The sequence below is a fragment of the Tursiops truncatus genome, chromosome 16 (assembly GCF_011762595.2).
Source record: "Tursiops truncatus isolate mTurTru1 chromosome 16, mTurTru1.mat.Y, whole genome shotgun sequence".
NCBI lineage: Eukaryota > Metazoa > Chordata > Mammalia > Artiodactyla > Delphinidae > Tursiops > Tursiops truncatus.
In genome coordinates, this window is record NC_047049.1 from 30792563 (window position 1) to 30809878 (window position 17316).

General features: G+C 37.6%; 1 protein-coding gene across 1 annotated transcript in view; it reads left to right on the plus strand.

Annotated features, from left to right (window-relative positions):
• Nucleotides 1-13212, plus strand: part of TM9SF3 (transmembrane 9 superfamily member 3) — a 77105-nt gene extending 63893 nt beyond the window's left edge. The window contains exon 15 of the mRNA XM_019939713.3: nt 9054-13212. Within this exon, the coding sequence (XP_019795272.1) occupies nt 9054-9121 (68 nt within the window). The 3' untranslated portion in view covers nt 9122-13212. The remainder of the gene's footprint in view (nt 1-9053) is intronic.
• The last annotated feature ends 4104 nt before the right edge of the window (nt 13213-17316 follow it).

Below are 17316 nucleotides of genomic sequence, written 5' to 3' on the forward strand. Positions count from 1 at the left end.
TTTCCCCCCTTGGTGTCCATACATTTGTTCTCTACATCTATGTCTCAACTTTTGCCCTACACACTGGTTCATCTGTCCCATTTTTCTAGATTCCACATATGTGCATTAATATACGATATAAGTTTTTCTCTTTCTGACTTCACTCTGTATGACAGTCTCTAGATCCATCCACGTCTCCAAAAATGACTCAGTTTGGTTCCCTTTTATGGCTGAGTAATACTCCATTGTATATATGTACCACAACCTCTTTATCTATGCATCTGTCGATGGGCATTTAGGTTGCTTCCATGACCTGGCTATTGTAAATAGTGCTGCAATGAACATTGAGGTGCATGTGACTTTTTGAATTATGGTTTTCTCTGGGTGTATGCCCAGTAGTGGGATTGCTGGATCATATGGTAATTCTATTTTTAGTTTTTTAAGGAACCTCCATACTGTTCTCCATAGTGGCTGTATCAATTTACATTCCCACCACCATTGCAAGAGGGTTCCCTTTTCTCCACACCCTCTCCAGCATTTGTTGTTTGTAGATTTTCTGATGATGCCTATTCTAACTGGTGTGAGGTGATACCTCATTGTAGTTTTGATTTGCATTTCTCTAATAATTAGTGATGTTGAGCAGCTTTTCATGTGCTTCTTGGCCATCTGTATGCCTTCTTTGGAGAAATGTCTATTTCGGTCTTCTGCCCATTTTTGGATTGGGTTGTTTGTTTCCTTAATATTGAGCTAATTGAGCCGTTTATGTATTTTGGAGATTAATCCTTTGTCCGTTGATTCGTTTGCAAATATTTTCTCCCATTCTGAGGGTTCTCTTTTCGTCTTGTTTATGGTTTCCTTTGCTGTACAAAAGCTTTTAAATTTCTTTAGGTCCCATTTGTTTATTTTTGTTTTTATTTCCATTACTCTAGGAGGTGAATCAAAAAAGATCTTGCTCTGATTTATGTCAAAGAGTGTTCTTCCTATGTTTTCCTCTAAGAGTTTTATAATGTCTGGTCTTACATTTAGGTCTCGAATCCATTTTGAGTTTATTTTTGTGTATGGTGTTAGGGAGTGTTCTAATTTCATTCTTTTACATGTAGCTGTCCAGTTTTCCCAGCACCACTTATTGAAGAGACTATCTTTTCTCCATTGTATATCCTTGCCTCCTTTGTCATAGATTAGTTGACCATAGGTGCGTGGGTTTATCTCTGGGCTTTCTCCCTTGTTCCATTGATCTATGTTTCTGTTTTTGTGCCAGTACCATATTGTCTTGATTACTGTAGCTTTGTAGTATAGTCTGAAGCAGGGAGTCTGATTCCTCCAGCTCCGTTTTTTTCCCCTCAAGACTGCTTTGGCTCTTCAGGGTCTTTTGTGTCTCCATACAAATTTCAAGAATTTTTGTTTTAGTTCCGTAAAAAATACCATTGGTAATTTGTTAAGGATTGCATTGAATCTGTAGATTGCTTTGGGTAGTATAGTCATTTTCACAGTATTGATTCTTCCAATCCAAGAACATGGTAAGTATATCTCTCCATCTGTTTGTATCATCTTTAATTTCTTTCATCAGTGTCTTCTAGTTTTCTGCATACAGGTCTTTTGTCTCCCTAGGTAGGTTTATTCCTAGGTATTTTATTCTTTTTGTTGCAGTGGTAAATGGGAGTGTTTCCTTAATTTCTATTTCACATTTTTCATCACTAGTGTATAGGAATGCAAGAGATTTCTGTGCATTAATTTTGTATCCTGCAACTTTACCAAATTCATTGATTAGCTCTAGTAGTTTTCTGGTAGCATTTTTAGGATTCTCTATGTATATTATCATGTCATCTGCAGACAGTGACAGTTTTACTTCTTCTTTTCCAATTTGTATTCCTTTTATTTCTTTTTCTTCTCTGATTGCCATGGCTAGGACTTCCAAAACTGTGTTGAATAATAGTGGTGAGAGTGGACTTCCTTGTCTTCTTCCTGATCTTAGAGGAAATGCTTTCAGTTTTTCACCATTGAGAATGATGTTTGCTGTGGGTTTGTCGTATATGGCCTTTATTATGTTGAGGTAGGTTGCCTCTCTGCCCACTTTCTGGAGAGTTTTTATCATAAATGGGTGTTGAATTTTGTCAAAAGCTTTTTCTGCATCTATTGAGATGATCATATGGTTTTTTTTCTTCAATTTGTTAATATGGTGTATTACATTGATTGATTTGCATATATTGAAGAATCCTTGCATCCCTGGGATAAATCCCACTTGATCATGGTGTATGATCCTTTTAATTTGTGGTTGGATTCTGTTTGCTAGTATTTTGTTGAGGATTTTTGCATCTATATTCATCAGTGATATTGGTCTGTAATTTTTTTTTTTTTTGTAGTATCTTTGTCTGGTTTTGGTATCAGGGTGATGGTGGCCTCATTAGAATGAGTTTGGGAGTGTTCCTTCCTCTGCAATTTTTTGGAAGAGTTCGAGAAGGATGGGTGTTAGCTCTTCTCTAAATGTTTGATAGAATTCACCTGTGAAGCCATCTGGTCCTGGATTTTTGTTTGTTGGAAGATTTTTAATCACAGTTTCAATTTCATTACTTGTGATTGGTCTGTTCATATTTTCTATTTCTTCTTGGTTCAGTCTTGGAAGGTTATACCCCTCTAAGAATTTGTCCATTTCTTCCAGGTTGTCCATTTTATTGGCATAGAGCTTGTTGTAGTAGTCTCTTAGAATGCTTTGTATTTCTGCAGTGTCGTAACTTCTCCTTTTTTATTTCTAATTTTACTGATTTGAGTCCTCTCCCTCTTTTTCTTGATGAGTCTGGCTAATGGTTTAACAATTTTGTTTATCTTCTCAAAGAACCAGCCTTTAGTTTTATTGATCTTTGCTATTGTTTTCTTTTTTCTATTTCATTTATTTCTGCTCTGATCTTTATGATTTCTTTCCTTCTACTAACTTTGGGTTTTGTTTGTTCTTCTTTCTCTGGTTCCTTTAGGTGTAAGGTTAGATTGTTTATTTGAGATTTTTCTTGTTTCTTGAGGTAGGCTTGTATAGCTATCAACTTCCCTCTTAGAACTGCTTTTGCTGCATCCCATAGGTTTTGGATCATCGTGTTTTCACTGTCATTTGTCTCTAGGTATTTTTTGATTTCCTCTTTGATTTCTTCAGTGATCTCTTGGTTATTTAGTAACGTATTGTTTAGCCTCCATGTGTTTGTGTTTTTTACGTTTTTTTCCCTGTAATTCATTTCTAATCTCATAGAGTTGTGGTCAGAAAAGATGCTTGATATGATTTCAATTTTCTTTAATTTACTGAGGCTTGATTTGTGACCCAAGATGTGATCTGTCCTGGAGAGTGTTCCGTGCGCACTTGAGAAGAAAGTGTAATCTGCTGTTTTTGGATGGAATGTCCTATAAATATCAGTTAAATCTATCTGGTCTGTTGTGTCATTTAAAGCTTCTGTTTCCTTATTTATTTTCACTTTGGATGATCCGTCCATTGGTGTAAGTGAGGTGTTAAAGTCCCCCAGTATTATTGTGTTAATGTTGATTTCCTCTTTTAGAGCTGTTAGCAGTTGCCGTATGTATTGAGGTGCTCCTATGTTGGGTGCATATATATTTATAATTGTTATATCTTCTTCTTGGATTGATCCCTTGATCATTATGTAGTGTCCTTCCTTGTCTTTTATAACACTCTTTATTTTAAAGTCTATTTTATCTCATATGAATATTGCTACTCCAGCCTTTTTTCATTTCCTTTTGCATGGAGTATCTTTTTCCATCCCCTCACTTTCAGTCTGTATGTGTCACTAGGTCTGAAGTGGGTCTCTTGTAGACAGCATATATATGGGTCTTGTTTTTTGGTTTTTTTTGTGGTACGCGGGCCTCTCACTGTTGTGGTCTCTTCTGCTGTGGAGCGCAGGCTCCGGACGTGCAGGCTCAGCGGCCATGGCTCACGGGCCCAGCCACTCCGCGGCATGTGGGATCTTCCCGAACCGGGGCACGAACCCGCGTCCCCTGCATCAGCAGGGAGACTCTCAACCACTGCGCCACCAGGGAAGCCCTGGGTTTTGTTTTTGTATCCATTCAGCAAGCCTGTGTCTTTTGGTTGGAGCATTTAACCCATTCACATTTAAGGTAATTATCAATATGTATGTTCCTGTGACCATTTTCTTAATTGTTTTGGGTTTGTTTTTTGTAGTTCCTTTTCTTGTCCTGTGTTTCCCACTTAGAGAAGTTCCTTTAGCATTTGTTGTAGAGCTGGTTTGGTGGTGCTGAATTCTCTTAGCTTTTGCTTGTCTGTAAAACTTTTGATTTCTCCAGCAAATCTGAATGAGATCCTGCCTGGTAGAGTCATCTTGGTTGTAGGTTCTTCCCTTTCATCACTTTAAGTATATCATGCCACTCCCTTCTGGCTTGTAGAGTTTCTGCTGAGAAATCAGCTGTTAACCTTATGGGAGTTCCCTTTTATGTTATTTGTCATTTTTCCCTTGTTGCTTTCAGTAATTTTTCTTTGTCTTTAATTTTTGTCAGTTTGATTACTGTGTGTCTTGGCATGTTTCTGCTTGGGTTTATCCTGTATGGGACTCTCGGCGCTTCCTGGACTTGGGTGGCTATTTTCTTTGCCATGTTAGGGAATTTTCAACTATAGTCTCTTCAAATATTTTCTCTGGTCCTTCCTCTCTCTCTTCTCCTTCTGGGACCCCTATAATGCGAATTTTGTTGTGTTTAATGTTGTCCCAGAGGTCTCTTAGGCTGTCTTCATTTCTTTTCATCCTTTTTTCTTTATTCTGTTCCACAGCAGTGAATCCCACCATTCTGTGTTCCGGGTCACTTATCCATTCTTCTGCCTCAGTTATTCTGCTGTTGATTCCTTCTAGTGTAGTTTTCATTTCAGTTATTGTATTGTTCATCTCCGTTTGTTTGTTCTTTAATTCTTCTAGGTCTTTGTTAACATTTCTTGCATCTTCTCGATCTTTGCCTCCATTCTTTTTCCGAGGTCCTGGATCATCTTCACTATCATTCTGAATTCTTTTTCTGGAAGGTTGCCTGTCTCCACTTAATTTAGTTGTTTTTCTGGGGTTTTATCTTGTTCCTTCATCTGGTACATAGACCTCTGCCTTTTCATCTTGTCTGTCTGTGAATGTGGTTTTTGTTCCACAGGCTGCAGGATTGTAGTTCTTCTTGCTTCTGCTGTCTGCCTTCTGGTGGATGAGGGTATCTAAGAGGTTTGTGTAAGTTTCCTGTTGGGAGGGACTGGTGGTGGGTAGAGCTGACTGTTGCTCTGGTGGGCAGAGCTCAGTAAAACTTTAATCCGCTTGACTGTTGATGGGCGGGGCTGGGTTCCCTCCCTGTTGGTTGTTTGGCCTGAGGCAGCCCAGCACTGGAGCCTACCTGGGCTCTTTGGTGGGGCTAATGACAGACTCTGGGAGGGCTCACGCCAAGGAGCGCTTCCCAGAACTTCTGCTGCCAGTTTCCTTTTCCCCACGGTGAGCCACAGCCACCCACCGCCTCTGCAGGAGACCCTCCAACACTAGCAAGTAGGTCTGGTTCAGTCTCCCCTGGGGTCACTGCTCCTACCCCTGGGTCCCAGTGCACACAGTACTTTGTGTGTGCCCTCCAAGAGTGGAGTCTCTGTTTCCCCCAGTCCTGTTGGAAGTCCTGCTGTCAAATCCCACTAGGCTTCGCAGTCTGATTCTCTAGGAATTCTGCCTACCATTGCCGGACCCCCAGGTTGGGAAGCCTGATGTGGGGCTCAGAACCTTCACTCCAGCAGGTGGACTTCTGTGGTATAAGTGTCCTCCAGTCTGTGAGTCACCCACACAGCAGTTATGGGATTTGATTTTACTGTGATTGCACCCCTCGTACTGTCTCATTGTGGCTTCTCCTTTGTCTTTGGATGTGGGGTATCTTTTTTGGTGAGTTCCAGTGTCTTCCTGTCGATGATTGTCCAGCAGCTAGTTGTGATTCTGGTGTTCTCACAAGAGGGAGTGAGAACACGTCCTTCTACTCCGCCATCTTGGTTCCTCCTCTGAAATCTTTCTTGATTATCACCAGCAATCAATGAGGTATGGAGTCATGGGATTATGCAGAAGGTTACTTTTTTCTTGAATCTTTCTATAATATGATTTAAGGAAGACCTGGAGAGGTAAATATCTTGACATTTACAAAGAAAATGGAATTAAGTTAGCTAAAGTTTTTGAACGCATTTCCTATTGAAATTTCATCTTACTGCCTAACAGTCTTGGCACATTTACAGTTCCCTGCTGTTCTGGCAATGTCCCAACATTTATTCTTTAAAGGGTTTGTATGCCTTCAGTGTTAATTGGTGTTTCGCGGGGAGGGGAAACATTTCACAGTGGAAATGATTAAAATGATTAAAATGTCATACAAAAGTTATACATACGCATCAGGTTATGTTGCTAAAAATGCTTTTTCAGTCAGTAATTGAAAGAAAAATATTAGATTTTTTTTAATGTAGGAAAAATAATTATAAGGTGGGAAATAATTAGATATTGTTGTAGACTTTATATTTTGAGCATAGCATTTTAGTTTTAAGGAAATTAAGTTTTAAAGTGTATTATTCCCAAGACATTTACTTTTCTAGAGTGCATATTCAATATCTTCCTTTTATAAAGCCATATTTTTATAAGCTTATTCTTGAGATACTCATAAGATTAGGAAAAATGATACTCTAGGTTGACACTGTTTTGCTTTTAAGCGTACCTCTGCTCAAAATGGAACAAGGTTTTGTAAGTCTGGAAAACTGGATTTGGTTATTGGACTAGTGTTGTATTACGCCAGTTAAATTTTTGATTCTACTTAAAATTTTATAGATATTTTTATAAGAATTCAGATTTATTTTTATAAAATTGAATGGTATTTTCTCTTACCTTGTAAGGACTTGTATATAATTATTTCAAAGTGAATTATCACTGTTTTCAAGTGTAGTATAATTATTTCATATTAAAAAATAAATGTCTATTCATTGCAAAAATAGGTTTGCTTTGTTTGGGTGGGTTTTTAAAAATATTTTCAATATTTAATAATGGGGAATTTTCAAATATATACAAAAAGAGGAACAGTGATATATATGTAGTGAGTCGCCATGTACCTAACACACCTAACACATCAGTAATTATCAACTGGTAGCCAATCTTGTCTTATTTATAGTCCCACCTTACCCCGCTTTTTTTCTGACATGAATCTTGGACCTCATGTTATTTCAGCTGTAAATATTTCAGTGTGTGTGTGTATAAAATGTGCAGTGTTTATATACTATAATTATTATATAACTATAATATGGATGAATGCAGTTATATAATATATAAAATTATTTCAGTATATATTCAATATATAAGTATAATTTATTAATATGCTCAAATATTCACTTAGTGTTCAAATTTGCCCCACACATCCTCATTTCTCTTTTAATACAGTTTGTTTGCATCAAGATCCAGTTTGCTCTCTTTTCCCTTGCAATTATTTAAGAAACTTGGGTTTGGGTTGGTTTGTTTTAATTCCTGTAGAGTTTTTCACACTCTGGATTTTGCTGATTATATCCCTAAGGTGTTATTTAATGCTTCTCTATGTACTTCTTCCCCCCCATATTTTCTGTAAAGTGGTAGTTACAGCTACAGACTTAATCATACTCAAGAATATTAATACTTGTCCAAGAATACTTAGCAGGTGGTTTGTGAACTTTCATAAGGAGGCCCTTAATGTCTGGTTGTCTCTGTGAGGTTAGCAGCCATTGATAATTACTGCCTAGCTCAAATAAGTCGTTAGTGGTTATAATATTCTCGTTCTGTTGTTCCTTTTATATTTATTAGCTGGGATACTTCTCTAAGGAGAAACTTCCTTTTATCAGCCATTTGGTTCCTTTGAGGTACAGTTTACATACGTAAAGGCAGAAGAGACTTATTTTTTCCTTGCATACACCAGTTGGGCAAATAAAAGTCAGTTCAAAGGTGGACAATTAGGCATATATGTATGTATCGTTAACTCATGGAAGATATACTTTTAGACTTTGAATAATGGGCTTAGATGGTAAATTCCTAAATCCAGTGGAGAATCTTCTCTATGATATGAATGACCAACTGTCTTGTTTTAAAGATCCCTTATTACTTGCTCTAAAGAACTATACAGTCATTCATTCATTCAACAAATATTTATTGAGTATCTTATCATGTGCCAAGTACTTTTTGAGGCCCAGGAGGCAGAAACTTAATTAACAAAACAGACAAAAACACCCGTGTTCTCTGGTGTTTTGGGTCCCATTTGAAGCTAATTATTCAAAAACTCGTGATCTACTTACCTGTCTCTCTTATGCATGCCCTCAAATGCCTGCCTCTCTACCAATCACATAGCCTCTACAATTTAAACATAAAAAAAGAAGCCTCAGGGCTTCCCTGGTGGTGCAGTGGTTGAGAGTCCGCCTGCCGATCGAACATGGGTTCGTGCCCCGATCCGGGAAGATCCCACATGCTGCGGAGCGGCTGGGCCTGTGAGCCATGGCCACTGGGCCTGCATTTCCGGAGCCTGTGCTTCGCAACGGGAGAGGCCACAACAGTGAGAGGCCCGCGTGCTGCAAAAAAAAAAAATAAAAAGAAGCCTCCTCTCTAGAGCTTCAAATGGCACTTGGTCGTGGTTCTCAGTCCTTCCCTGAGAGAATCCCCAGTCACTTCTTACTGAATTATCCATAAGGTATCATATGGTTTGGGGAACATGTTAATATTGTTTTAATGACCTAGAATAATCTATGCTTAAATTTTAAAAAAACATGTTTTTTTCATTTAACAGATTTTTGTCATTCTGAAATTATTCTTTATAAGAGATTATTTTAATTCATATAGTTCATAATTTCATGTATTAATTGATATTTAATTATAAAAACATTACATCAGGTCAAACTTGGTGTATTACAGTAACAGGTGATTTGCAGAACAAATGATACTATTTTAATAAGTTCAGAGAGAATACTAACAAAAGATGTTATCATGGAAAAATAATACCTTTACAGAGCAGAGAGCATTTAGTGTTTGTAAATGATGGATACTGCTCTATATGTATTTGTTTCAAAGCATCTTATTTTATCTTTACAGGAGCAATTGGTTACATGGGAACAAGTGCCTTTGTCCGAAAAATCTATACTAATGTGAAAATTGACTAAAGACCCAAGAAAACCTGGAACTTCGGATCAATTTCTCTTTCACAGGGGTGGAACTTGCACAGCAAAAAAAGCGCAAGAAGAGATTTGGGCTTTAACACTGGGTACTTTGTGGGTCTCTCTTTTGTGGATGGCTTAAAGTAACATCTATTTCCATTGATCCTAGGTTCTTAACTGACTGCTTTCTCCAACTGTTCACAGCAAATGCTTGGATTTTATGCAGTAGGCATTACTACAGTACATGGCTAATCTTCCCAAAAACTAGCTCATTAAAGATGAAATAGACCAGCTCTCTTCAGTGAAGAGGACAAATAGTTTATTTAAAGCATTTGTTCCAATAAAATAAATAGAGGGAAACTTGGATGCTAAAATTACATGAATAGAAATCTTCCTGGCACTAGTGTTTCTATGTTATTGAAAAATGATGTTCCAGAAAGATTAATTTTTTCTCTTATTTTTACTGCCATCGTCAACTTATTGTGGGACATTTTTATATATTGAACCTGGGTTCTTTTTTGACCTGCCTTTTTTTTTTTTTCCAATTCAACTGCATCCTTTTTTTTTTTTTACAGAGAGAATTTAAAAATATTAAATCCTGCGTGTAATATATCTGCTGTCATCTTAGTTGGACCAACTTCCCATTTATTTATCTTAAAACTATCCAATAACATCTTAATTCCATCCAAAGAAGATACAGTCTGAAGATAGAGGTGTACTCTCTACAATGCAATTTACTGTACAGTTAGAAAGCAAAGTATTAAATGGAGGAGATATTTGTTTTTATTAAACATTTTGTGATTTAGATAAACTACATTTTAACTGAATGTCTAAAGTGATTATCTGCCCCCTCCCCCCAAGTTAGTCTTACATCTTTTTGGGGTTTGAATGAAGGTTTTACATAAGAAATTATTAAAAACAAGGGGGGTGGGTAATAAATGTATATAACATTAAATAATGTAACGTAGGTGTAGATTCCCAAATGCATTTGGATGTACAGGTTGACTACGGAGTACTTTTTTCTGATATGATTGGTGTAGAAATGTGTGAATTTGGGTGGCTTTTTACATCTTGCCTACCACTGCATGAAACATTGGGGTTTCTTCAAAATGTGTGTGTTCATACTTCTTTTGGGAGGGGGGATTATTTGTTTTTTTCCTGAGACTCCTACAGGAGCTAAATTTGTAATTTAGAAACATTTAATTTTGTTAATCCTGTCTGGGGCACTTAAGTAACATCTAAAGCGTTACTGCTTTAGAACGTTAAAATAAAACTTCCTGACCAAATTGTTTTGTGAAAATACATGTGTTTGCAATTTGAAGATATCTTTTTCAAAAGGCAATTACTGAATGCAAATTTTTTACTATACTATAAACCATGCTTTTCTAATACAGGGGACAATTACTTTAAAATCCCCAAACTTGCGTACATCTAGATTATCCAGTACAGTCACAAAGTGAATGAGAAGCCCTTTGAATGAAATTGTGGCACAAAATCTGTTCAGGTTGGTGTACCATGTAAAGTGGGATGGGTAAAAGTGGTTAGCTTACTAGGGGATGAGCAAATAAAGGTTATAGTTTTCTAAGAGAAGTAATTTTAATTTTGAATACATCTTTCTGGAACGATCCATAATGTGAAGTTTTCCTAGAACCATTGAGTTTCTAGTTTAATAGTTTGCTATGCAAATGACCACCTAAAACAATACTGTATATTGGTATTTTTAGAAAGACTCAAAACAGCTGTAATTTAAACCTTAATGTGAAACTCATGCCATTCAGAGTTACGTAAGGTGTTTTCATTACAAAATATGTTTCTATAAATTAAGAGACTGCATCCTATAATGTAGCATGTAAGGACTATAAAGGGTGAAAAATTTGATTTCTTACTACTTAAGTATGGCTGACATGAACAAACAGAAATTTGATCAAAAGCTGTAGGTAAATCCTCTTCTTCAAACCAAAATATTAAGTGTAATCTACTGGTTCCTCCATTTTCTCTTTCTTCTCACACCTTCCTTTAAGATCTTAAAAGGAACTAAAAGTCAGTACTTAATGGTTTATATTATGTAAATTTCAAACTACATGTGAAGTACTTATAAGAACATAGAGTCTGATAGATTGTAAATTGGGTGGCAAGCTTTTGTCTTAATAAAATGAAATTTCTTTCTCATGAATCTTGCAAGTAAGGTGTAGGGGTTTTAAAGAATGAGTGGTTTAGCTGCTTTCAGGTACACCAATTCTTTTACTAAATTGGTCTGTATTTAAAGTCCTTTGGAATCTTCACTGAAAAATAATTTTCTAATTTCCACATACATTAAGAGCTCCATTAAAATGAGTATAAGTCACCTTGAAAAGTCCTTTAAAAAATAGGTTTTGGTTTATGGCTTCCTAGAGGGGCTGGGTGTGTGTGTGTGTCTCTTGAAGAAGATGTAATCCACAAATAGTTTAGCTCCCTAGCTCTCAGTTGTAGAATGGTAAAATATGTTATTTAAGTTAATTAAAGGGTAGGGCTTTTCCACTCCATAAATGCTAGTTGTCTTTCATTTGTTAACATTTGCTCAACTTATCAGCTGATGCTTTGAACACTCTCAAAAACTGGGGATTTGTATCCGTAAGCACGCTTCTCCTGAAATTTAGGTACATTAGTAAGTGACATCGTTAATACATATATCCTAGTACAAGAGTAGGATAAGGTGGAAATGTAATGGCTGGAAGGGTGGTAAAGCATTCTTTAGTATATCATGTTGGGCTCGTAGATTGTGCTGAGTTTGCCCATAAATTGAGCCCCACGCCCTTAGAATTCATTATATTGTGGTGATTTTTGAACCTAGCGAACGGTATGCTTGAGTGTTTTCCATTGCAAGTGGATGGCCCTCTTTCTAAAGGCGGCTGCTGCAAATTCCAGTTCTTCCAAAAGCCACTTATTCAGGGTTTATCCACAAATTGTATTCATTTCAATAGAGCTTTTGTTTCCTATATGTTTATCGATCACCTTATGCCAAACGTCTTGCAAATAAATATTATTTTAAGATTTCCTGAATTTTTACAAATGTAAAAAAGAAAAAAATGTATTAATGTCATTTGTTCAGGAAAAGCTATATACCGAAGGGCTTCTGTATATGAATTCTGGGAAAGAAAAGCCTATTTGTAATCTATACACTGCAGTTCCATCTGGGTTTTAAGTTTAGATTTCAGCGTGTCTTAGTGCTTCATTCTGTTGATTTATTGGAACACGTAATAAATAGGAGTAGTGACATATGAGAACACAAGTATTCATTAATGTTTTATATCTTCATAAAAATTGCATACTTATGAAGCTATATTTTAGCAATCGAGATCAGAGAAGTGAAAATTTATAAAGATTGTTCGGAAGTGTGTATAGAAATAGACTAGATTTAGAGGTAGGGTAGTTCAGAAAGTTAACATATAGCTGCAGAAATTTTATAAAATTTAAATTCATTATGAGGAATAAATTTTGTTCTCTCCTATGAGCATTTTCTAAAAGCCATCTAATTTGACATTCTCTTTGGAACTGTAGGCAGAATTGTGCAAAGACAAAAGTAAAGTTTTAAGTTTCACTTAAAGTTATAAGTTCTTGTTTCACTGTATTAGGAGATGGAAATAAACTGTTGTGAAGAATGTTTACCTTGAAGTACTGGTGAACGAGTCTTGCTAATAATTGACTGGTAAAGCAGCATTCTGTATGTTAACTGTAATTCATCAGTTTAGGTCATTTGAAAGTTATAAACATTACAAGTAAGAGCTTAGGCAGGGAGGAAATAACATGGCATTCTATTTGAAGGACAACAGAGTATCTTTGGAAAAGCAGTCCCACTTGGGATTTTCAACTGTGTCAAACATGAATCTATAAATCCCCACAGAGTACAGACAATCGGTGACAGAGTTGAAAGGAAACAGTTAATGCTCAATGATTACTTCCATTTTTGTACCCACCCGTGATTTGTGTAGGCCATATTCCAACTGGCTTTTTAGTAATAGAAATCCAGTGCAGTATAATGTATCACATTTGAAGTTCTAATCTCGTCTGTTAATCTAACTGAAGTTGGATTTTTAAAAAGTAATAAAAAGTCAAATGTTCTTCCCTTGGATGCTTTATTTCTTTCCTTTTTGAAACAGGTGAACCAAGCATAAGGGATAACCTATTATTATTGGCACGCATATGAAGAGATTACTAATAGCTTTCCACAATTAAATAAAGCAGGGGTCAGCAAACTTTCTGTAAAGAGCCCGATAGGAAGTATTTGAGGCTTTGAGAGTCGTACAGTCTCCGTAACAACTGCTCTACCATTGTAGCACAACAGCCATGGGAGAAAGTACATCAACTAATGAGCATGGCTGTGTTCCAATAAAACAACAAAAACAGCCGGTGGGCCATAGTGGGCTGACCCCTGAAACAAAGGATTTAAAATTTGAGATTTGGTTTTTTCCCCAGCTTTATATTTTGAAGAAAAAAAAAAGTACAGAAAAATGGAAAGAATGGCACAATGAACAAGGTTTGTCTTTTTAAGAAATGATTTTTATTATCATTCCTTTGACTTTCTTTATATACAAACTCTGACTCCTGCATTCAAACCCCACTACCCCTATGCCTGTCATTCTTCTGATTGGTAATGCATTGCATTTGTCTAGTACTTATTACTGTTTCACAACAGTTTCACATATGTTTTCTCACAACTATCCTGTGAAGCTGATAGGGTAGACAGCTACATTTTATAGGTATAGAGCAGCTAAAGAGTTTCTTATTTTTAGCCCAGAAGTAATCAAAATTAGGGTCCTATTGTCTTGACTGGTGTAACTGTAAAATGGGGATGTCACCTCTCCAGCCTATGGAGGAGATAATATTGGAAATATTGTCATAGAGATCATATCAGAAATGAGTGTTCTATACCAACGGAAGGGATTATTTTTATTGTACTACATCAAAATTAGTGGTTAGTTTCTCCAGGTCTATTTGTACTTTTTTTTCTTCTTCGGTTTTAACTAATTACTTAAATTATTGTCAACCTCCTTGGTTCTTTTCTCCCCTTGATTTTATTACCAGACTCAGTTGACACATATTATACTTGGCAATTCCTGTTAGCCAAATAGTTATGTTGGTGCAAATTTGAGTTACTTTTGATCTCTTTAGTGAACACTTTTTTGTCTGATTGGAAAACTAGGAGTATAAAGGAATCTGCTACACAACCACCTTCTGGATTTCAAAGTGAGAACTTTTATTAAATAGCTAATCTACAGTTTAACATTAGAAAAGGGGGAGGGAATAAGCTTGCATTGGGACACATGGAGTCAACGGTGGTAATGTAGTCTACAAACGTTTTTAAAGTTATTTTCAAAGTGTTGCATGCTTAAAATGATAGGAGTTTCAAATTTTAAAAATGGAGGACATGGTTGTAGGGAGAACTTGATGTCAGTCATTTAAACTGGCCAATGTTGCAGTTCTTAGTGGCTCAATCTAAGCCACTAAGATTATGGGACTTAACCTTGGAGGTCACTGAAGGGAAGAGAGGGTCTAGAGAGTAAGACATGGAAGGCACTTTCCAAGTTGGAGTTGGTCAGACAGGTCCGCTGCAGGCTAGAGACCCAGAAGGGTAGGATAGACATAAATAGGTAAATGTCATAGGTGTGGTAGCTGCAGTAATGGTGGCATGAAGATGCAGGCTGTGTGGTTATGAAGTTGTCCCCGGCAAAGACATGGAGGTGTGAAGCAGCAAGGCCCTGTTAGGATGACTGCAAGGTGTTTAATGCAACAGGAGTGGAGAGACGGAGGTGGCAAGAGCCAAGGCTGGAATCCATGTGGAAGGACGGCCTGGTGGTGGATGGAGGACCTGATGTGCCACCCTCACGGGCTTGGGTAGAGGTTTCAGAGGAGCCACAGAAGGTTTTCAACAGCTGCTAAAAATTGTGACAGTATTAAATATTTTTAAAACTCAAAGTACCTCTCAGTGGTCAGTTAATGTAAACTAAGAAATGAACCAGCAAATGAGAGTGCCCGCTTTACCCTGGAGGTTCTGCTCCCTGCCTTGGAGAAGGTGGCGTATAGTGACCTGGACAGGCACAAGGAGGAGAAAGTGGCCTCTGTGGAGTAGGTAAGGAGGATAAAACTTGGTAGATGTGGAGGCATTTGAGAGCTGCTGCAAGAGAGCTGCATCACTCAGGGCATAGGGGTAGAGCTGGAACGAGTTGAGTGGAGGACAGACATCTGACTAAAATGGGGGGAAGCTTGTAATGACATTCAGGTTTCCACAGGACCATGAGCTGTGGGGGAGGAAACCCACAAATAATTATGAATGTGATAATGGAACTGAGTTGAGTGGCTTTAGGTCACAAAGCCTTTTATTCTAAATCTATCTCTAGTTTTTTCGTGGGATTTAAAAGAATACATTTTAAAAGTTATTTGAATCCCGATTAAAGTTTAAAATACAAAAATGGTGAGTGAAATCAGAAACCATAGAACTGAGAAAAAAATATTAACCATCCCTTTCAATTGTTCCTAACTTCTGTACTGTGACTCAAATAGTTCATTGATTTGTTTGATAGCCTTTAAAATAGCATATAAACAGGGCCTCTGACATAAAACTGCCATTTGCTCATCCCAGAGCATGACTGTCTTCAAAATATTTGGGCAAAGAGTGTTGGTGAGAAGCCTGGCAGCTACTCATGAGGTGGGGATTAGAGGCAATAAAAGCTCACAACCTCAGTGTTTGCCCAAGAGGTTGCCTGTAATGTCTATTTTCCAGAGGAATTCCCTGCTAATGAGGAGGCCAGTTGGCTGTTTGCCTAGTGCCATCTGGAGACCTGGAAGTGTCACAGAAGGTTGTTAGGCTTTTGAGCTGTTGACTTTGTGGACTTCTCTACTGACAGGTGGTGACCTTCACTGGGTTGAATGCAGAGACCTATGGCGTTGGGTTTGACTCCTAGTGTTCAGGCAGAAATGACGTTTGACCCCTTCCCACACCTATTTAATGGCCACTTGGCCTTCCCTGCCATTTGGTGACATCCATTCCACCCACACACCCACCCCAGATTACTTCCTCCTGTCTGTCAGTTCTTGCCCAATCTGGCTCCGTCCTGTATGTGCCCATTTGATGAAGACTTAGCATGAAGCAGGGTCAACTTGCATTTCTGAGGGCCAAGACAAAATATCCAGTAGCCCCCTTCTAGTGGTTAACTTTTAAGTCTACTGGTTTGAAGGACTTGTTACCCTACTTACTAGATGAGAAGACAGATGATCATAATGCAAGAAATTCGGAATTCTGTGTAAAGCCCAGCTTGGGGCTCCCTGTCAGCTCTTTTGTCACTAGTGGCTGTGAAACCATATAGAAATCTAAAAGGAAAGCTCAGTCCACTTTTTCTGCTTGCAGTTTAAGTGAAAAAAGATTCTACTGGGAGTGATGCTGAAAATCTCTACACATTGGTGTGTTTTACTTCAAGACTGGGGCAATTTTGCTTGCATAGAAAGGTCTTTGAAAAGTCTCTCTGTAATAGTACTTTTTATGTCTGTAAATCGAAATGGCTCAGTTCTGACAATTTTTACATTTAAGGTAAAGTTTACATTTAAGGTACAACGTAGGAGGGGGTTTCAAATAGCTCTTGATTATTCTCTTAAATTATTTGGGCATATGTTTTTAATTGGCACAAAATTAACCAGACTAAAGAAATTGGTCGTTTTTGTTCATCAAGTTAATGGTGAGTGGCTTATTTAATAAAACATGTCTGTAGTTTAACACAAATAGCACGTACAGCTGTTTGTCAATCTTTTTGCCTATTTGAAGCATCTTACACTGTTTTACTAAAGGATGGGGTCACAAAGAGGGGAAGTCCATCATTTTAAATCATCCTTCCCTAAGCCACTCAAATCACCAGCCACGCGCTAGGCTAGGTCGGCGCTGCAATCAGGCGCCCTTCACAGCTGGACGAGGGAAGTTTGAGAAAGCTGAGAGGAGCTTAATCCTCTATCTATCTATCTATCTATCTATCTATCTATCTATCTATCTATCTATCTATCTATTTTCTGCTCCGAAAGCAACCAGAGAGAAGATTCGCTTCATCCCTACAGAGAAACGATTGTCCGAAAAGCACATAGTGATTTGGTATCAGGGATCGCTCGCATCGGGTTCCTGGCCCTGAGCTCAGAGCTCTAACCACTGCTGCCTGCCTTCGACCCACGTGTGCATCGGGGAG